Source organism: Oncorhynchus nerka, linkage group LG24 (assembly GCF_034236695.1).
Source record: "Oncorhynchus nerka isolate Pitt River linkage group LG24, Oner_Uvic_2.0, whole genome shotgun sequence".
In the NCBI taxonomy this organism is placed as follows: domain Eukaryota; kingdom Metazoa; phylum Chordata; class Actinopteri; order Salmoniformes; family Salmonidae; genus Oncorhynchus; species Oncorhynchus nerka.
Window position 1 is genome coordinate 51928743 of NC_088419.1, and position 21800 is coordinate 51950542.

General features: G+C 45.8%; 1 protein-coding gene and 1 pseudogene across 1 annotated transcript; one reads left to right on the forward strand and one right to left on the reverse strand.

The window, feature by feature from the left end:
- Positions 1-8596: 8596 nt before the first annotated feature.
- nphs2 (NPHS2 stomatin family member, podocin) lies at positions 8597-12907 on the reverse strand. The gene is made up of 8 exons (XM_029630764.2): positions 12501-12907; positions 12158-12261; positions 11508-11580; positions 11055-11137; positions 10630-10833; positions 10221-10276; positions 9956-10034; positions 8597-9474 (listed from the first exon to the last, which is right to left on the reverse strand). The coding sequence occupies exons 1-8, from the start codon at positions 12859-12861 to the stop codon at positions 9184-9186; spliced, it is 1251 nt and encodes a 416-aa protein (XP_029486624.1). The 5' UTR covers positions 12862-12907; the 3' UTR covers positions 8597-9183.
- Positions 12908-14931: 2024 nt separating this feature from the next.
- LOC135564241 (tudor domain-containing protein 5-like) lies at positions 14932-19319 on the forward strand (annotated as a pseudogene).
- The last annotated feature ends 2481 nt before the right edge of the window (positions 19320-21800 follow it).

Genomic DNA, 21800 nt, shown 5'->3' on the forward strand with positions numbered 1-21800 from the left:
ACCTAATTCAACATGTTCAGCATGCACATTTATAGCTCAATGCATAACAAAGCGGAGTAGTATACATCTGCATTGTTTCTAGATTTAATGGCAATTCACATTTGAGGACTGTATTGTAGGCCCACTACACGGTGATATAGACATAACCAGTCAAACATTTGGACACCTCATTCAAGGGTTTTTCTTTATTGTTGATACAGCAGTCAGAATGAGTCATCTAATGCTCCGTTGTGTTGACTCTCGCCATTCATTCATTCTGGTGCAGCGTGTCAACGTATCTCATCAGCTGTTGTCAAACACCTGAGTTGGAAAAGACCGGTGAATTCTACCAGATCAGAGGAACAAGAGGAGAGTGAGGAAGGAACTGTTTTGTCAGTGGGCCTCTAAAGTACTCCCAGCAATTCTAATATCAATTGATGGCTTGGCTGTATTCCAGGCCTCTTCCCAGCCTGACTTTAGATCAGTGCTTAGGGACTTAACTTTTACACGCAACCATTCACACACTAGACACACACTACTGTTCCAGACCTACCTGAAACCAACCATGTTGTTCCAGACTTACCTGAACTCAACCATATTGTTCCTGACCTACCTGAACTCAACCATGTTGTTCCAGACCTACCTGAACTCAACCATGTTGTTCCAGACCTACCTGAACTCAAACCCATATTGTTCCAGACCTACCTGAATTCAACCCCATATTGTTCCAGACCTATCTGAACTCAACCATGTTGTTCCAGACCTACCTGAATTCAACCCCATATTGTTCCACACCTACCTGAACTCAACCATGTTGTTCCTGACCTACCTGAACTCAACCATGTTGTTCCAGACCTACCTGAACTCAAACCCATATTGTTCCAGACCTACCTGAATTCAACCCCATATTGTTCCAGACCTACCTGAACTCAACCATGTTGTTCCAGACCTACCTGAACTCAACCATGTTGTTCCAGACCTACCTGAATTCAAACCCATATTGTTCCAGACCTACCTGAATTCAACCCCATATTGTTCCAGACCTACCTGAACTCAACCATGTTGTTCCTGACCTACCTGAACTTAACCATGTTGTTCCTGACCTACCTGAACCCAACCATGTTGTTTCAGACCTACCTGAATTCAACCCCATATTGTTCCACACCTACCTGAATTCACCCCATATTGTTCCAGACCTACCTGAACTCAACCATGTTGTTCCAGACCTACCTGAACTCAACCATGTTGTTCCAGACCTACCTGAATTCAACCATGTTGTTCCAGACCTACCTGAACTCAACCATGTTGTTCCAGACCTACCTGAACTCAACCATGTTGTTCCAGACCTACCTGAACTCAACCATGTTGTTCCAGACCTACCTGAACCCAACCATGTTGTTCCAGACCTACCTGAACTCAACCATGTTGTTCCTGACCTACCTGAGCTCGACCATATTGTTCCAGACCTACCTGAACTCAACCCCATATTGTTCCAGACCTACCTGAACTCAACCATATTGTTCCAGACCTACCTGAACTCAACCATATTGTTCCTGACCTACCTGAGCTCGACCATATTGTTCCAGACCTACCTGAACTCAACCCCATATTGTTCCAGACCTACCTGAACTCAACCATATTGTTCCTGACCTACCTGAACTCAACCATGTTGTTCCAGACCTACCTGAATTCAACCCCATATTGTTCCACACCTACCTGAATTCAACCCCATATTGTTCCAGACCTACCTGAATTCAACCCCATATTGTTCCAGATCTACCTGAATTCAACCCCATATTGTTACACACCTACCTGAATTCAACCCCATATTGTTGCAGACCTACCTGAACTCAACCATGTTGTTCCATACCTACCTGAATTCAACCCCATATTGTTCCAGAGCTACCTGAATTCAACCCCATATTGTTACACACCTACCTGAATTCAACCCCATATTGTTGCAGACCTACCTGAACTCAACCATGTTGTTCCTGACCTATCTGAACCCAACCATGTTGTTCCAGACCTACCTGAACTCAACCATATTGTTCCAGACCTACCTGAACTCAACCCCATATTGTTCCAGACCTACCTGAACTCAACCATATTGTTCCAGACCTACCTGAACTCAACCCCATATTGTTCCAGACCTACCTGAACCCAACCATATTGTTCTAGACCTACCTGAACTCAACCCCATATTGTTCCAGACCTACCTGAACCCAACCATATTGTTCCAGACCTACCTGAACTCAACCCCATATTGTTCCAGACCTACCTGAACTCAACCCCATATTGTTCCAGACCTACCTGAACTCAACCATATTGTTCCAGACCTACCTGAACCCAACCATATTGTTCCAGACCTACCTGAACTCAACCCCATATTGTTCCAGACCTACCTGAACCCAACCATATTGTTCCTGACCTACCTGGATGGTTCCTAGCCTATTCTTTGACATATGACACAGAGTAGAAGCAGTGGAATGATGGCTGACTGCCTGACTCCACCATATCTTGGTTGAAGGACATAAAAGCTATAACACCGATCAAAAGCTATTCCTCTGAGTGTAGACAGGATTACAAATGTGTGCACATCCTTGTCATTTAAGTGAGAGAGAGAGACATCAGTTGGTGTCACGCTTCCAATCACAGTCAACCTAAATATGCAGGGAGAGCTCTGCAGATGTTGTTGTGAGGATACAGAATCAATAGACCATTTATTCCATTTATAGACCACAACTTTGTGTCGGAGATTAAACAAATGGAAGCATCATTACAAATGTTTGAGAGAGTTGTTGTTCAACAGTCTGATGTTCTAAAGCTGTTGAGGGGATGTAACACCTACAAAAGCCCAGACAAAATGAGTGGACATGTGTTAAAGCACTGTGCTGAACAACTGGCTGGTGTTTTTACAGACATTTTCCAATCCTCACTCGACCAGCAACACGTGCCAGTATTGTGGGAAAACTCAATAATTATACCAATTCCTAACGCATCTAATCCCTCTGTGCTGAATGACTACCACCCTGTCGCCTTGACATCCTTAGTAATGAAATGCCTTGAGAAACTTGTGAAAAGTCATATTCTCAGCTTCACCCAAAAGCTTCTCGACCCATTTCAGTTTGCCTATCAGCCTATCAGCCTATCAGCCGAGTTGATGATGCCATTCTTACCCTCCTTAACATGGTCTATAGACATCTAGAGGGTGCCAAATCCCATGTTAGGGTTCTGTTTGTTGACTTTTCTTCTGCCTTCAACACAATCCAGCACTACATTCTGGCACAGAGACTCATATGGGACTTCTCCTTAGATGGGGGGCTGGTTTTGTGGCTGTTGGACTTCCTGAGCCAACGCTCACAGCGAGTCAAAATAGGTCCCCACTTGTTGGACATACGCAATACCAACACAGGCTCTCCTCAGGGATGTGTTTTGTCCCCACTCCTGTACATCTTGTACACTAATAGTTGTACTAGGTCCCATCCTAACAGACACCTAGTTAAGTTCGCTGATGACAGTGCCTTGATCAGCTGATGACACTGCCTTGATTAGCGTGTTGCATGATGACGAGGAACATCATGGCCCGGTCCTAGATGACTTTGTAGAGTGGTGTGAGGAATCACACTTGGACATCAATACCAACAAGACCAAAGAGATGTGCATAGACTTCAGGAAGTGTACAACACCTACCTCTGCAACATGTATCAGAGGTCAGAATATAGAGATTGTAGAGGAATACAAATACCTGTGTGTCCTCTTGGACAATAAGCTGCAGTGGAGTAAATGTACAGACCTGATCTACGAAAAGAGCCAACAGAGACTGTACTTTCTCAAAAAGGTTGGATCTTTTAATGTAGACTGCACTATACTGGCTCTGTTTTTACAAATCTTTCATTGAGAGTTTAACTTTTTGTATTGTTTGTTGGTTTGGCAATGCCACTGTCAGCCAGAGAAATATGCTGAGAAAGATTATCAACACAGCAAGCAAGGTACTTGGAGTCAAACAGACAGGCCTGGATGAGATCTTTAAGGTCAGGGCCCTCCGCAAGGTACTTGGAGTCAAACAGTCAGGGCTGGATGAGATCTTTAAGGTCAGGGCCCTCCGCAAGGTACTTGGAGTCAAACAGACAGGCCTGGATGAGATCTTTAAGGTCAGGGCCCTCCACAAGGTACTTGGAGTCAAACAGACAGGCCTGGATGAGATCTTTAAGGTCAGGGCCCTCCGCAAGGTACTTGGAGTCACAGGCTTACTAGAGATCATATGCTGGGCAATGGGGGATGCAGTTCTGGATGAGATCTTTAAGGTCAGGGCCCTCCGCAAGGTACTTGGAGTCAAACAGACAGGCCTGGATGAGATCTTTAAGGTCAGGGCCCTCCGCAAGGCTCACAAAATCATTTTAGACCCAAGCCACCCCCTGTACCCGGACTTTGAACTCCTCCCCTCTGGGCGCAGGTAGGGCACCCCTCAGCAGGAAAAACAGAACTAGACAATAATTTGTGCCAGGTGTGATATTCCTCCTAAATAGCTCAGGCTAATGTTCCTATCGACTCAGTAAGGCCAGCAGGCTATTGTTCCTATCGACTCAGTAAGGCTAGCAGGCTAGTCTTTCATTTTTTTATTGGTATGTAACTGTTATGACAGTGGTATTGTCAAATTTGTCTTCCTGTGTGTGTGTGTGTATGTGTGTGTGTGTGTGTGTGTGTGTGTGTGTGTGTGCGTGCGTGCGTGCGTGCGTGTTTATGCTGCTCAGAGGGAGTGTGGCGATTGGACGGAGTCCTGTCAGATCCTGTTGTCTGACGTGAAGGGCAGTTCCGTGGAGCTGTGCGTCACACTGAACTGCATCCCCCATTGCCCAGCATATGATCTCTAGTAAGCCTGTGATAATCCTTTTACTGTGGTCGCTCTCTACCTTGCAGTTAGCCACCCAAAATGAAAATACCATCCCACTAGGCACTGATGCAAATTCAGTGATTTTTTTGACATAAACATTTTCCTTTCATATTGATGAGTTCTTTCAAATCATCAGGAAATACTATATACTATAATTATTTTGTTGAAATGACATGGATTCAACCAGCTTGCAACCAGTGGGGGTGTCATTTGAACATTTGAAGCATCACAGGTTTTTGGTTGATGTGATATACAGAATAATGATATCAGTAGATGAACCTAGCTGCAGTGTAGCAGTGTATCCACTAGAGGCTTTTGATGAAGATGAGGTGCAAAATGACAGGCAGATCCAATTAACTGAGGTCACATGGTGACCAATTAACGGAGGTCAGTCACACGGTGACCAATTAACCGAGGTCAGTCACATGGTGACCAATTAACTGAGGTCAGTCACACGGTGACCAATTAACCGAGGGCAGTCACATGGTGACCAATTAACTGAGGGCAGTCACATGGTGACCAATTAACTGAGGTCAGTCACATGGTGACCAATTAACTGAGGTCAGTCACATGGTGACCAATTAACTGAGGGCAGTCACATGGTGACCAATTAACTGAGGGCAGTCACATGGTGACCAATTAACTGAGGTCAGTCACACGGTGACCAATTAACTGAGGTCAGTCACATGGTGACCAATTAACTGAGGGCAGTCACATGGTGAACAATTAACTGAGGTCAGTCACATGGTGACCAATTAACTGAGGGCAGTCACATGGTGACCAATTAACTGAGGGCAGTCACATGGTGACCAATTAACTGAGGTCAGTCACATGGTGACCAATTAACTGAGGGCAGTCACATGGTGACCAATTTACCAAAGAATACTAAAAAGATTTGCAACAAAACTAGCCATGTTCAGTATCTGAGAGGTGCTCAACAAATAATAATAATAATTATTATTATTATTAATATTAATGATTATTATTACTACTATTACTATACTAATTCTAATAATGATTATTATTATTCATGCTAGTCATTTGCATCTTCCAGCTCTGCGGTGAGATTTCCCCTAGGTGCAGATCTAGGATCAGCTTCTCCTAACCGTAATCATTAATTGGGAAATGCTAAACTGACCGAAGGTCTAGGCCTAGGGGCAACTTCACCCTTCACTTATTTTCATTCAAAATGAATGAAGTCCAGAGCCAGAAGTACACTATACATACAAAAGTATGTGGACATCCCTTCAAATTAGTGGATTCGGCTATTTCAGTCACGCCCGTTGCTGTCAGGTGTATAAAATCGAGCACACAGCCATGCAATCTCCACAGACAAACGTTGGCAGTAGAATGGCCTTACTGAAGAGCTCAGTGACTTTCAACATGGCACCGTCATAGGATGCCACCTATTCAACAAGTCAGTTCGTCCAATTTCTGCCCTGCTAGAGCTGCTCCAGTCAACTGTAAGTGCTGTTACTGTGTAGTGGAAATGTCAAGGAGCAACAACGGCTCAGCCGCAAAGTGGTAGGCCAACACAAGCTCACAGAATGGGGACCGCCGAGTGCTGAAACGTGTAGCGTGTAAAACTCATATGTCCTTGGTTGCAACACTCACTACTGAGTTCCAAACATCCTCCGGAAGTAATGTCAGCACAATAACTGTTTGTCGGGAGGATGATGAAATGTGTTTCCATGGCCGAGCAGCCGCAAACAAGCCTAAGATCACCATGCGCAATGCCAAGCACCGGCTGTAGTGGTGTAAAGCTCGCCGCCGTTGGACTCTGGAGCAGTGGAAATGCGTTCTCTGAAGTGATGAATCACGCTTCACCATCTGGCAATCCAATGGACAAATCTGGGTTTGGCGGATGCCAGGAGAACGCTACCTGCCCCAATGCATAGTGCCAATGGTAAAGTTCCAGTGAAGGGAAATCTTAACGTTACAACCTACAATGACATTCTAGACAATTCTGTACAGGTTGGGGAAGGCCCTTTCCTGTTTCAGCATGACAGTACCCCCATACACAAAGAGAGGTTCATACAGAAATGGTTTGGCGAGATCGGTGTGGAAGAACTTGACTGGCCTGCACAGAGTCCTTCCATGATTTGGAATGCCGACTGCAAGCCAGGCCTAATCGCCCAACATCTAGCGGAAAGCCTCCCCCGAAGAGTTGAGGCTGTTGTAGCAGCAAAGGGGGGACCAACTCAGCATTAATACCCATGATTTTGGAATGAGATGTTCAATGAGCAGGTGTCCACATACTTTTGGTCATGTAGTGTCTTGTTAAATAAAGGTTAAATAAAATGTAAAAAAATATAAAAGTGTAGGTTGTGGATCATCGACTGCAGTTTTGGAATTTGTCTGCAATACCTATTATTAACCAGCAGGAGGACCCATGGAGTGCTCACTAGCCAGCTCTATTATCAAGCTGATAGGCCATGATGGTAACATCATTGAGCAAACCCTCGGGGGAGGATACTATTCAGCTGGATGGGGTCCTGTGTGCCTTGTTTCATTGTGAAAACATTGATGTAGCAAGACATGCATTCCGTCCAAATCTTCTTTGTTTGGCCTCTGGCAGACTAGAGTCATGGTGGCTCATCCACACACAGCAGAGCCTTTGATTCCCTGGCTACAGTGGGGATTCTGCAGCACAAGTTACTGTAAGTTATTGGTCTTTATTGAGGGTTCACACTCCCTCAGCACTCTGTATCTCCCATCGAAGGATTATTACTGGAGTATTACATTGAAAACACACACACATACATTTGGTTGTCTCTTGCAAGTGCTTCACTTGCACTCGTAATAGTTTGTCACAAAAGCCTTTTTCGCAACTATAATGTACACAACTGTATACTTAATTGTGTGTGTCAATTGTGTGTGTGTGTGTGTGTGTCAGTGGGGTCGAGGCCCAGGCCCAGAGTGCAGAGGAGCGGGCCCTGATTTAGATGCACTATTGTAAAGTGGCTGTTCCACTGGATGTCATAAGGTGAATGCACCAATTTGTAAGTCGCTCTGGATAAGAGCGTCTGCTAAATGACTTAAATGTAAATGTAAATGTAAAGCCAGAGGAGGCCTTCCAGGCAGCGCTGGAGAAGATCCAGGATCTGTGGAGACTGCTACAAGGCAGGCCCTGCCTGGAGGCCAAAGGTAGGTCAACACCGAGACACACCTCAGTGCTAGGTCAATACCATAGGATTGTAGGATCTTAATTTGAGCCAGTTCGTTAACAGGGGCAAATAATCCTGCAGCAACAGGAAATGTGAATTATTATGTGGATTATAATTCATGGATATTTATGTAGGGGTTGATACATTTGGGGAAATGATGTCTTGAATTTCAACGTGGAAATGACAAACTTCAGCCTTTTTAACCTCAAATACACTACACGTTTTAAATCTCCTGCTTTGCAGGAAGGTTCTCCTGCAGCAGGCTGATCAAATTAAGATCCTACATCTGTAGGTCAACACTGTTGGATTTGGGATTTGGACACTCATCTATACAATTTGCATTGCAGTGAGCAAGAAGTCTGTGGCAGTGTTTTTTTAAAGTCAAATGTGTCTACGCCTGAACCCAAAACAGTGAGTCAGGGGCCTGAGACTAGCCCCAAACACACCAAGCCCAAGAAACGCTGAACCTTGAAAACAGTACAGTAGTTTTAGAGGTAATGGGAACTCGGCTCCCCTGTATTTGACAAATGAATGCACAGTGAAGTCTGAGGAGCACATGTCTGGGCATTCAACAGTATTTAATCATTTGTATTTTTTGTTGTTGTTCTGTCATTTGCATGCTATTTGTTAAGCAATCATGTCCTACAGGCTTACTGTTAAGAATTGGTCAGAATTTGTTCTTAACTGACTTGCCAAGTTAAAGGTTGAAATAAAAATACAAAAATGTAAATGGTGTGAAACATGCTGTATGGTTCCTATTTTTAAATTATATTATTATCATTATTATTGATTTATTATGGACCCTATTTACCTTCACACTGTCTAAATTTAGGTGGAGTGTGTCATCAGTTTATTGTATAAATGATACAATAAAAACACTCATCTCTATACTGACTAACATTACTTTACAGAGGAAAAAACTAAACAATCACCGAATAAGATTTTCACACTTCTTCAATCTGATATGAGGGGTGCATATCAATAATCTCAAGTGGCCTCCTCTGCTTCCTTCACTTCATCAGCACTTATAGGAAAGAACTGGAGTGGCAGAATCAGGTTCCCACCACACAGCTCTTTAGACCAGTGCAGCCACTTCAGACAATTGAGAGGCACCCGAATTAAGATGCTTCCCTTTCTCTCTGTCTACTACATCATCGGCGAGTCAGTGTTCCGCTCCTCTTTGGTTTCTCCTCCTTTTGGGATGGGACTGGCTGGAGCCAGGATTGGAGCTGGGGCGGGTAAGATTAAGGGTGAGGGGTCACGGGGCAGGGTGAGGAGGTCCGAGGGGAGGGTGAAGACCAGTGCTGGGCGTTCGGTGCGGAGGGTGTGTAGCAGCTGGAGGAGGCGGAGGTGGATGGCGGCCGGGGAACCAGAGAGGGAGTCCAGAGATGCCTTCAGAGCCTCGCAGGCTGCCCTCTCTCCCTCTGCTGCAATCACCTACAGAACAGGGAGGAGGGGAGCCTAGGGTTAGAGGTCAAGGGTCCCAAATTGGCAACGCTTGTTGTTTCGCTTTTGCTGTTTATCCTACCTCCCTTCTGACATGCGTTCCTGCCAACGCACGCGCACACACATATACAGTGCCTTGCGAAAGTATTCGGCCCCCTTGAACTTTGCGACCTTTTGCCACATTTCAGGCTTCAAACATAAAGATATAAAACTGTATTTTTTTGTGAAGAATCAACAACAAGTGGGACACAATCATGAAGTGGAACAACATTTATTGGATATTTCAAACTTTTTTAACAAATCAAAAACTGAAAAATTGGGCGTGCAAAATTATTACACTGTGTGTGTGTGTAGGCTTGAATGGCTTAAATACAGAAGACACATTTCAGTTGAATGCATTCAGTTGTACAACTGACTAGGTATCCCCTCTTTCCCATTGTACACATACACACCAAAAAAACTGATGACATACCTTGATTTGGGCTTGTCTCTTAGCCTCAGCCTCTGCCGCTAGGCTTTGCTGCAGCTCAATGGGGAGAGAAAGATCCTCTCTGAAATGAACACGGTGAAGAGCGCACACACACGTCAGCAAGGTGAAGACACAAGTTGACCATTCCAACATGTACCGTGTTCTTTAAACATTCGCTTATGACACCACCAGCCAACGTGGCAACTCGTCTTGTTTTGAAAACGTTACAAATGCCTGTATGTAAATGAGCCACCGATGAAAGTCTTACATTTCTGCTCTCTCCACCTTGATCCCCCACTGACAAGCTACAGAATCGATAGCCACCTGTAGATTGAGATAAAAGAGCAGAATGATTCATACTCCACCATCCATTCACTCACAAACATTCCTGGACCATCCATGTGATTTTACGCCGCTCAATACCAAATTCCACAAATAACCTTTGTCAATATCAAACATCAATATCCCACCTGGGTTCAAATAATATTGGAAATCATTTCAAATACTTTGTCTGTGCTTGATTGAGCTTGCCTGACTTAATGGAACAATTGGATAGTCCAGAAACTGTAAACCCATTTGGCATTCTAGGTTAGAGCAAAGACAAATTCAAATAGCATTTGAACCCAGGTCTGGTCAATATACAGACCCATAAAAAGACTGTACAACAGGTTAGGTACCTGGATCTCCTGGGCGATCCTCTTCCTGTCCAGCAGGATGTGGGTGAAGTCGTGGTGGGCAAGAACGTCTCTGTCTGCCACCTGTACCAGGGCCTGCAGCACGGCACTCACACCCGACAGGGCCGTGCTGCACAGAGCCACATTCTCTATACGGTAGTAACACACCGCGCTCAGCTCCGTGCTCACCAGATCCTTGGTCACCACCTGGACACACGCACGCACACGCACGCACACACGCACACACACGCACGCACGCATGCACACACACACACGCACACACATGCACGCGCACGCACGCACGCATGCACACACACACAGGAAGAAACACACACATTGCAGCAGTAAAAGATTCATGCGGAATTTTGGGGGGAATATTTGATGTAGATTGTAGTTTTTTCTGTAGGCTGTCAGAGGAGTCACTGTACCGTGTGAGCTGGGACCTTGAGCATTTTTAGACGGATGTCCACTTTCTGGAAAACATCGAGTAGTGGGAGGTAGAAAAGTAGACCTTGGTCCCGAATGGACATAAAGTAGAGAGAGATTGGTGGATATTTATTTACACACGGTGTCATGGACACGCACAGTTTGATAAGCATGTGGGCTACAGGGCTTGTTCACAGGACTTGCGCTGTGTAAAGTGTTACCAATTGCCTTTTCAAATCCATTGCAGAAATTCAGAGATTGTTTGATGCATGCCTCGTACCTAGCCCAAGACAATTCTTTCATGTTTGAAAAAACGTGCCAGACGTGACATTTTCCTGTCATACCATTTTATGAGTAACCCCCTATGTGTGTCCCTAAGACAATCCCATTACGCTTAAAACACTATGAATGACTCATCGAACGAGTCCTCAAGTAATATAATAACAAGCACAAACCTGGTCCCCTGGGTCTCCCTCGCAGTAGGTGACCCAGTCTGAAGATCACAGCTCTTTCATGCTCCCTCACAACCTGTCAGTCAACATAGTGACGAGCTGTCAATCAAGACTTTGCCATAACGGAATAACACACAGAAAGACAGCCCACTGTGTCGTTCAATGAAACATAACAGATCACACATTTTCACTCCAAAGTTGATACTATTCTTACCAAAAGAAATGGGGGTGCTGAATCCTTGTAAATGTCGTCATTCACCAGATACTGTGCCTTCATTCTACACTATAGAAATCTACCATTTGGTGAGTGATGTCCAACTCTGAAATATTGCTTGAACATTTTTTACACATTCATCATCAAGTTGTTATACTGTGTCATGTGGGCGGCAGGTAGCCTAGCGATTAAGAGAGTTGGGCCAGTAACCAAAAGGTCACTGGTTCGAATCCTCAAACCATTCTGCCCTTGATCAAGGCAGTTAACCCCCAACAACAACTGCTCCCCGGGCACCGATGACGTGGATGTCAATTAAGGCAGCCCCCTCTCTGATTCAGAGGGGTTGGGTTAAATGCTGAAAACATATTCAGTTGTGCAACTGACTAGGCATCCCCTTTCGTTCTGTGTTGTCTATGTAATGGAGGTAGAACATCCTTACCTTCACACAGAACCAGATGGAGATGGGAAAGAACAGAATGACCAGGGTTAGAGCCAACACCATGAGTAGCCACTCACACACTCCAAGACTCCTCGGCTTCACGCCTGGTGAGGACAAATACCACGATTCACACTCACAGTAAGCTAATGTCCTTATCAAAGATATCATCATTTAAAATCAAAGACCAGGGCCCATATTCAAAAGAGTCTCAGAGTAGGAGAGACCCCCCCCCCCTCTTATTCATTATGACTGCAAAGGTCAAACTGTTCCTAGACCCGTATTCCTACCCTACGATGCTTTGCGAATACGGGTCCAAATATTGATGTTTAGAAACATGTCTTACCTTCCTCCTGCCATTCACTCTCTAGCAGCGCCATGAACTCCTCGTTCTCCTCTCCCCTCTCTTTCTCTCTCACATTATCCACATCCACAACAGTCGACGTGGACTTGACTGGCCTGTCTATCTCTTTATCCGCCTCTCCGTTGGTCTCTGCCTCCCGGGTATCCCTTTTTGGCCCCTCTCTCTTCTCGTGTTCCTCAGGGAGCCTCACTGTCTTGGTGCCCTTGTGATGGCGGCCCCTGGAAGTCGGAGACCTAGAATGTTCTCTCTTAGCCACCCTCCCTGCTCGCGGAGTGCGGCGAGGGGAAGCTGTCTCCGGACGTTTCTCCATCCCTCTTGGAATCTCTGTGATGAGAAGAAGCATCCAACCCAAAGCTAGTGGTGGTTTCAACTGCCCTTCTCTTCCTCTGTCGCAATCACCTACGACAAGCCTATGACAAGGGCTGATAGTTGGCAATACTTGTTGTCTTTTGCTGTTTATCCTTCCTCCCTCCCTACTGGCGCCCGCTCTCACACGCACACACACACACACACACACACACACACACACACACACACACACACACACACACACACACACACACACACACACACACAGTGTAGGCCTATAACTTGAAACCCTATTAACATGACATAGATTGAAAAACTGTAATCTTTTGGAAAGGCATTTGAAATATAAATAGTCGTTTTTGTCCTGTTGACATCATAGCCAGTAATGTGAGATGAATATGTGAGGATTGTCATTGGAAATAAGACAACCTTGTAGATCTGTGTGCTTGGGGAGTCACTGTTGGGAATGTGCAGACTCAGATGTTTGTCTCTTTTCCAAAAAGCTGATCAGTCAGTTTCCCCATATTTTTCTGTACAGGAAAGACACACATCCTCCCAGACACAATTTAATTAGACTGTAAATGAACCATTTGACCTACATTTTCCTTGCTGCAGTTATTCTCATAAGGCCTGGCTAGAAACAAAGTATTTCAGTTGATTAGACATTATTAGATATAATTAGAAGATGACTGAATAGTCTGCATTTCAGATGTTTTATTATTAAATACTATTTATTATTATTGCTAAAGCTTTTAAGGAATCTCACACCATTTTATGGGTTTGTATTAATTGTTGTATTGTAATTATTTTATACATTTTCGTATCAATTGTTGTAATTGTGTGTAATCACTTTTGATCACTTCCAGTAACTTCCCTGGATCACTGCCCTGGCCAGAAGAGGGTCCATTAAGCAATAAGGCACGAGGGGTTGTGGTATAATTAGAACAGTAAATATAAATGTCTTGTCATATCCGTGGTATACGGTCTGATATACCACGGCTTTCAGCCAGTCAGCATTCAGGGCTCGAACCACCCAGTTTATAATCAATTCACCGACTAAGATGCGTATTCTGTCGCCATGCTTGCGCGTGCAGTGGCTGTCTTTTACGAGAAAATGGGTCTGACTGAAGTGTGTAAAAGCTATTCCCTTTTTCTTTCTGTTGCATAGTTTTTGAACAAAACATGTTTTGAGACTAGTAATTGGATGTGAACAAGTCAAATGGGTTTTTGAAGACTAAATAAATAGGTACCTAAGCAGCTAGCTATCTTAACAACTGTATGGCTTGTGCAACGATTAGCTTCGCCTCAGACGAATGTAGCTAGCTCCTGTCAGAGATTTGGATTTAATGGTGAGAGACCTATGTCTCCACCCTAACACTGGGATTTGTTGTCCACAGAGCGGGAACGGCGGGCTATTAAGCTCTCGCCTATTCCTCTCTCTGGATTGGTGGATACATCTCGTTATTTTAATATTTTGGGGGAATATTTGATTAGGGTTGTTGACGTCAACCGCCTATATTTAATGGAGAGAGGTGCTATGCTGCTGCTATAGTTAATTTCTTTGAAATGACCTGGAAACAACGTTGATTCAACCAGTGTGTGCCCAGTGGGTAATGTTGTTCAGATGCATTATTTCGTTTTTTTCTCTAAGTCAAATTGCACCTGTTGTAGGCCTAATTAGGTACAGGTCGAGCCATATATTTAGATGGCTCTGGGTCCAATGGTGGACAGTGGGGTGGATTCTTTGCACATTTCAAAGTGTCATTGTTGAGAAAATGCATTGGTTACTTTAAATGGGATAGACATTCACTTACATATTCAAACATTCAAGAAACATTCAGAATATTGCATTCCAACACCCCACTCCCCACTTATTTACTCTCATACCCTCCTCTCTCTCTCTCTCTCTCTCTCTCTCTAGGATAGGATAAAGTAATCCTTCTCACCCCCCCCCCCCTTAAAAGATTTAGATGCACTATTGTAAAGTGGCTGTTCCACTGGATGTCATAAGGTGAATGCACCAATTTGTAAGTCGCTCTGGATAAGAGCGTCTGCTAAATGACTTAAATGTAAATGTAATGTCTCTCTCTCTCTCTCTCTCTCTCTCTCTCTCCCCCGCTCTATGTCCGACAGTTGACAGAATGACCCAGGAGCAGCTGCTCTCGTGCCTAAAGAATGATGTGCGCTCCCTGCTCATCTCAGCCAAGCACGGCCTGACCCCAGATCAGCTGAGTCGGGACTACGTCAACATTCTGGGCCACCCCGTGCCCCTGAGGACCCTTGGCTTCCGCAAAGTGCTGGACCTGATCCGGGAGATGCCTGACGTGGTGTACATTGACTGTCTGGGAGATCGCAACTTGGTGTTGAAGGATGAGTAATACTGAGCAGGAGTCCCATCTTTGGCTTATGAAGTTATAATGTTTTGGCACATATCATGCGATTGTTTTCATGTTTATGGAGTTAACATTGAGTGTAGTATGCAGTATGAGGAGTCTGAGAAGCTGAGCACAGAGATCGTTGTACAACACAGATGTCAATTCCGTTCCGTTCCCTTCTAAACTCAGCAGACCAGCCTATCTCTCTCTCCCCATTCTGCAGTGGTGGCGGACGACACCACCAGAGGCATCGTGGAGTTGGTGGCCAGGCAGCACAACGCCAACAAAGCCCTGGCGTGTTGGTGTGGGCTTCTTCTCCCCATGCTACCAGCAGCACAGCCCCATGGTCCTGCCCTGGCTCGGCCTCACTCCCCCGGCCCTGCCTGCCCAACTCCGCCAGCTGCTCTCCCAAGGGGCCGTGGGCCTGTCGGAGCTGGAGACCGCCTTTGCCCTCCGCTATGACTTCCCTTTACGTGTTACCAACTACGGCTTCTACTCCACCGCCGAGATGCTGGCAGCGGCCAACGGCCTGGTGGCGGTCACACAGAGCCAGATGGGCTCCCTGCTGTCCCTCAAGGGGTGGAGGTGGCGCCACTGATGAGGACCGGACCAAAAAAAACAACTCATCTCACCGAAGCAGACATTCCCAACGGTTCCAGTAGTAAGGCCGATGACAGACAAACAGACAAACTCAGGTTGGTTGGCAGATTGTAGAATTGAATTGATTGAATTTCTACTCAAGTACACTGCATGTATCCATTCAAAGCGTCCTGCAAAGCACATGCCCGTCAAACGCACCTTGTGGCGAACACTTTGCGACTACTTCTGAAGTGTTTTGGTTCACAATTTCATCACGCTATTTTCAGTCAAATGTTGATGTAGTATTGAATGGTAGAGTCGGAGTAGTCTCTTCATCATAGATGCATTATATTCACACTACGTAGTCATCTCTCCCTTTTCATGACAGAAATGTTTTTCTGTATTGACCTGTCCGTGTATGAAATCCAGTCCCGGTAGAAAACCCCGCCATAGTGTCCAGTACTCAGAATCAGGTGGCACCACTCCCTGAGGCTACAGTCCCTGACGGCCCAGAGAGGCACCAGGGCTCACAGCCAATGAAGCCAATCTGAGCCTGAGCCCAGCCAGAACAGACAACCGTTTCAGAAGCGTGTCATCAAGATGTGTGTGCTGCTGCCTTTACCTCTGTGATGTGTTTTCAACCACGTATAAATAGTTTCCCCCCTTGAGCTTGTTTTTGATTGGGTGCAAAGCACTCCAATGTAACATTCAGGTCTATAACATCGACAAAACAAACAAATGCTGTGTTTGCGAAGCTTTGGAGAGCATATTATGTCATGATTTTTAGAGACGCGAATCGAAAGAACTTCTGAATAGCTGTAGGGAAGAGTGGTAACAAATGTAATGTAGCCCCTCCCTCTTGTCATGTATTGCCTGCTGTGATTGGCCTGTGCAGCTGGAGGATGAGCTTAGGCAGCGTATTCTGGAGAATGGGCTTGCGGGCACGGTCAGTCCACGACTGAAGCCCAAGCTACACCAGGCCAGTCCACTCAGTCTTCAACCTCACCCAAGAGCCAAGTCTATCATTCAGAAAGACTAAGACTTTCTAACACATGGAGATCCCCCTATAGGTTGTAGCTCAAAACAGCGAGCGAGCTTCCGTGGGTGCCCTAAGCGACACACTCTACCCGTGGACAGTGGCGGGCGACGAGGGCAACCACTGGATGATGGTCATGAACATCCATCATGCCCCTGGCCACCACGTGCCACAACAACCAGGTCTGATTGGACTACCTGGTCCAATCAGAAATGCCTGTTGTCCGTTGCAAAACATTTGGCTGCGGTGTGCCCTAATGAATACAACCTAACTGGTGTGTTGAGGCAAAGGGCAGCTAAGTGTGTCCAACCTAGTTCTAAAACTTCCGATAAAGTAGTGATGGGAAAGAATGAAAGATGAAAGCCTACGCAATTGCTGCAGTTTTGTGGACAGAAAATGTCGCCCCGTTTACATATCCCGGCATCTCACAACGGTCCATATGTGTTTGTGTATGCGTCATATTACATACGTAATGTCATGTGTGGACACACATATTATGTGTGTGGCTGCTCCGCTCACTCAGATGATGGACATTTACGGCTCGGTGCGGTGTCGGCACTGGGCGGTGGTGCCCCCGGACGCTATTGCGAGCCCAGAGCCTGAGGACCCCCACGTCCAGGGGCCCCCGGGAGCTGGTGTCTGTGCTTGTGGAGCACATGGGGTCGCTCTCACACTTCTACATCCGCTTTGACGAGAACCAGGAGCCCCGCGCCCTGGAGAACAAGATGATCGAGATGAGGTGAACGACAACAACGACCGCAACAGCCCTCTGCTAGACTGGAGGATTAGGGAGTTGTGGGTGGGAGTTGTAGTCATAGACATGTAGTCCAATTGCATTATTCTGTATGAATTTGCCATAACTACTCATATGTAGTAGGAGTCCACCATATTGTGCTCAACTATTTCAACTGTTTTCAGACCAGTGCAGATGAAGGACAGGAGAAAAGGGAAGGAAGCTATTGAGATCCTGCGGTTTTGGTGATGCCCTCTCGTTTTCTCCCTTCCTCTTTTCCTCCCTCTCTTCATCTTTCCTCTCCCTTCCTCCCTCTCTAGCCATCCTTCCAGGAGATACTACACCTGTCTGAGCGCTACGTGCGACCCTGCCAGGTGTGCTGCGTGGTGCCCCCAGGGCATCTGGTTCTACCACGCTTGTTGTCCACCGTTTGTTGTCCACCTCAAGCAGGGCCTGGCTGGGCACTTGTTTTGATCTGAGAAGACCGGACATGCAGTGCACTTAAAAGGGAATAGGGTGTCACTTGGGATGTAGCCAATCTATTCTTTACTCTTGCCCAGACTAATCAACAGCCTTAAAATGTAGTCCTTTTATTTGAAGTGAATGTTTGCATCTCTGGTCTCACCATGTGTTGATGTGTTGCTCAGTGCAAGGTGGTAACAGAAGGATTCTCTCCCTCTCAGGTTGTGTTACTCAGAGCTCCCGGCACAAGCAGTCCCCTCATCACTGGCTGGAATCAAGCCTTTCAGTGTAAGATCTAATATGCTACCATTTACACAATCTACCATGACTGACATTCCCATCACTGGGCCCGTGTTCATTAATTAATTCATATAGTGTCTCAGAGTATTAGTACTGACCTAGGATCAGACCCCCCCCCCCATTCCATATAATCGAAAACAAATCCTATTCCAGCACTCCTCCTCTGACTTTGATACATACAGACTGGTCTAAGAACAGCTTTAACCCACGCCCTTTGTGTTCTCTCTCTCCTCCCAGGGCAGCCAGAGCGCACCCTGGTGGTGAACCTGCACAGCGACCACGCCGGATTCCTGCAGCTCCTCCTGTGCGACAGACACACCCAGGAGGACGTGTACATCCACAGCACCCTGCAGGGCCACGGGGCCACGGGCTCAGCTGCGCCCCTTGCCGTCAGCGCAGCAGTCGGTCACACACACTACACACTACATTCACAGATTACACATGTTAGCGCACACATGCTAGCACACACACACACACACACTGTAGTTGTACAGACACACAGGTGTAGTCATACAAACACAAACGTTTCCCATTCAATGATCCAATTCAATCTCTCATAACCTCTTCATCTGATCCCTCCTCTCAGCTGCGTGGCCAGTTCAACCCCGTGAGCTTCTATCTGGGCGAAGGCGTGTTCGACGAGGGGATGGAAATAGAGGACGAAGACCCCACCCTGGAGCCTTGCCCCGACGCCACCACCAGCACCACTCCCCAGCACACCATCATCCAACCCCAGCCTAAGAGCTCCCCTTCCTACGCACACGCGGTACAGAACAACTCGTCTCTCTCTCAAGCACACGCACACACACACACGCACACACACACACGCACACGCACACACACACGCGCACGCACACACACGCACACGCACACACAGACACACACAGACTGACACACACACAAACACACAGACAACTCTCCATCTATCCCCCTCTCTCTCAATAACTATAGCATTCTCTCCTCCTCTTCCTCCAACACTGTCCACATAACAGCCCTTATCAGAGTAGAGGAGGCTCAGGCAGAGCAGCCCCAGAGATGGTAGCAGCGGCCCCGCTCCAGCTTTAGCTCTCCAGCTCCTCCCTAAGTGAATTACTGCCACACTCCCTCCCCACCCACAGAGAGAGAGGGGGGGGGGGGGAGGGGGAGAGAGGGAGGGAGAGCATCATCCTCCCCTTATGGACACTGTACTGTGTGGAGGTCTGGGGCTTGGCTGGAGGCTGGTTATTAACAGACATGGGTTTTGTTGTCGTGCATTTAAGTTTGCAGTGTTTCAAGTGCATGTCAACTGTGAAGTATTTTGTCTGTAATTACTTTTTTGTTTTGTGTCGGACCCCAGTAAGACTAGCGGTTTGCCATGGGCATCAGCCAATGGGAATCCTTATCAATTAAAACATTTCAGCTTTAGATCTGTTTTGATTTTCGCAATTGTTCGAAAAAAAAATTGCCCTCTAGTGGCCTCATTGGTGGAATATTATTCATATCTTTCCTAATTGATACCCTTTTTTTTTTTTTTTTGCACTTCTATGTCAAACAGTTTTTCTATATTTCAGTCTTCTGGGATGTATATAAAGTGTAATACTGGGAGGTAAACTCAGTATTTAATACGTTTCAACTATTATCTGACATGGTACAGGTGTCTTTTTTCTTTTAAGTGCATGAGCAAGTGTGTGAGGTGTATACTTTTGTTGAAGACTACCAAGAATTTGGTTAAGACTACCATGAAACACTCTGTGTGACCCTGATTTAGCCCACTGCAGTAGAAATATGTTAAAAGTCCACAGTCTCATGATGTGCAGGGAGAGAATGATTGTATTTGTCAAAAATGATGTGACATAAATTAGCGGCCCTGTTGGAATTTGTCCTTCCTTCCTCCTTTCCAAAAAGTGATCACCTTCTTACACAGCAGGGTTTCTGGAAAGCCTGATAATGGTATCCTTGCCTATACCTATCCCAATGGGTTATATCAGTCACTTTGTCAAGGAAAGCAGGGAACAAGGATTTGCATATAAAGTGCAGTAGTTGAGTAAACCATATTTTTAGACCTCTAACCTTATGGGCGGGAAAAAAGCCAAACAATTGGAGGAGCTGCCTGAGCTCCCGGCAGGTATGACCTTTGACCCCCCCGTTACACACTCTTATCAGAACATCTTGTTGTCATGTGTGTAATTAGCCTGGTCTCATATCTGTTTTGGGCCTACTACTTTGGTCAATCGTGATGAGACCGCACAAACAGACCTGGAACCAGGCTAATGTATAATGCAACTGGGGTTAAAAAAGGAATTGTCTAATGTTTTGTGGTTGTGTTTCTCCAGGGGGGCCAGAAGGCAATCCCGTTTGCGGCTCTGCAGAGTAAGAACCCATTGCTGTGCTGTAGTGACTGGAACCAGGGCTGGACACCCAACCCCACCACCACCCACACCCCAGAGGTGGTACATCCCAAATCAAACCTGGGTAACCATGGAGACACCACTAAGGTAAGGACAGAGGCCAGACGTTTTGGTTGCCAGAATGTACAATTTAAAAAATGTGTTGCCAGATTGAAAAGTGACATTTTTTATATATTTTTGTTTACATGGGAATAAAACCTGACCTAAAACATAACTAAATTACCAAAGTCCCTACTAGAATTTACTATATTCTACCTGAGATCCAGTTGTTTGAGTCGTTATCTGGCAACTTGCCTTTTGCTCACATGACTAAGCAGCTGGTTAGAACTAATTTCATTGGAAAGCAATTGCAGAATGCAGTCTCACCTCCTGTTGTCGTGTTGTTTGTCACACATTAGACCTCTGCCCCTGCACATCCTCCCAGGAATCCCCGAGGCAACACACACTTAATTGTTTGTTAATTGGAAGAACAATTCCTCTCCCACCGATGTTCTCATTTGTGAACTCATTAACCAAAAGACTGGAATGAAATAAGCTTGTTTGTGCCAAATCCCTGTGAGAGGAACAAAACAAAACATAAATAGGCATTGAGATTAGCTTTTTATTTCCATTCATTGGCTTTTGTTTTGTTTTCACATTCTTCTAAAGGTACTCTCAATACAGTATGTTGTGTAATTACATTGTTAGTGCCTGAGATATGGATTCGCGTTAGCCAGTTCCGTTCCGATGATTTGGCGCTTTTCAAAGTCCCAGTTAATGCATGAATAAACATTCCTACCCTTTCTCTCCCTCAGACATTTCATCCGCCCCCTCCTCCACCTGGTGCGGGTCCTAGTGAGTTGAAGCAGCCTGGCATGTATATGGTGGAAGTAAAGTGACCCCTGTGTCCCTCATGCCCCCCAAATTGAAAATCCTGAGCCTCCAAAACCCTGGACTGATGCAGACCCAGAGTGCTCCATACGGTACACTTAACATATCACACACACACGCGCAGTAAACTAACCATTATACACACACACACACACACACACACATGCAGTGAACTAACCATAACATGCTCCCACCCCCGCACACACACACGCAACACACAGGGGTTAGCCT

Coding starts and splice junctions, on each gene's coding strand:
- nphs2 (XM_029630764.2), bottom strand. CDS start 12,861: ATGCTTCTTCTCATCACAGAGATTCCAAGAGGGATGGAGAAACGTCCG. Junction 12,262..12,500: donor GAGTGAATGGCAGGAGGAAG/GTAAGACATGTT, acceptor TGTCCTCACCAG/GCGTGAAGCCGAGGAGTCTT. Junction 11,138..11,507: donor AGGGAGACCCAGGGGACCAG/GTTTGTGCTTGT, acceptor TTCGGGACCAAG/GTCTACTTTTCTACCTCCCA.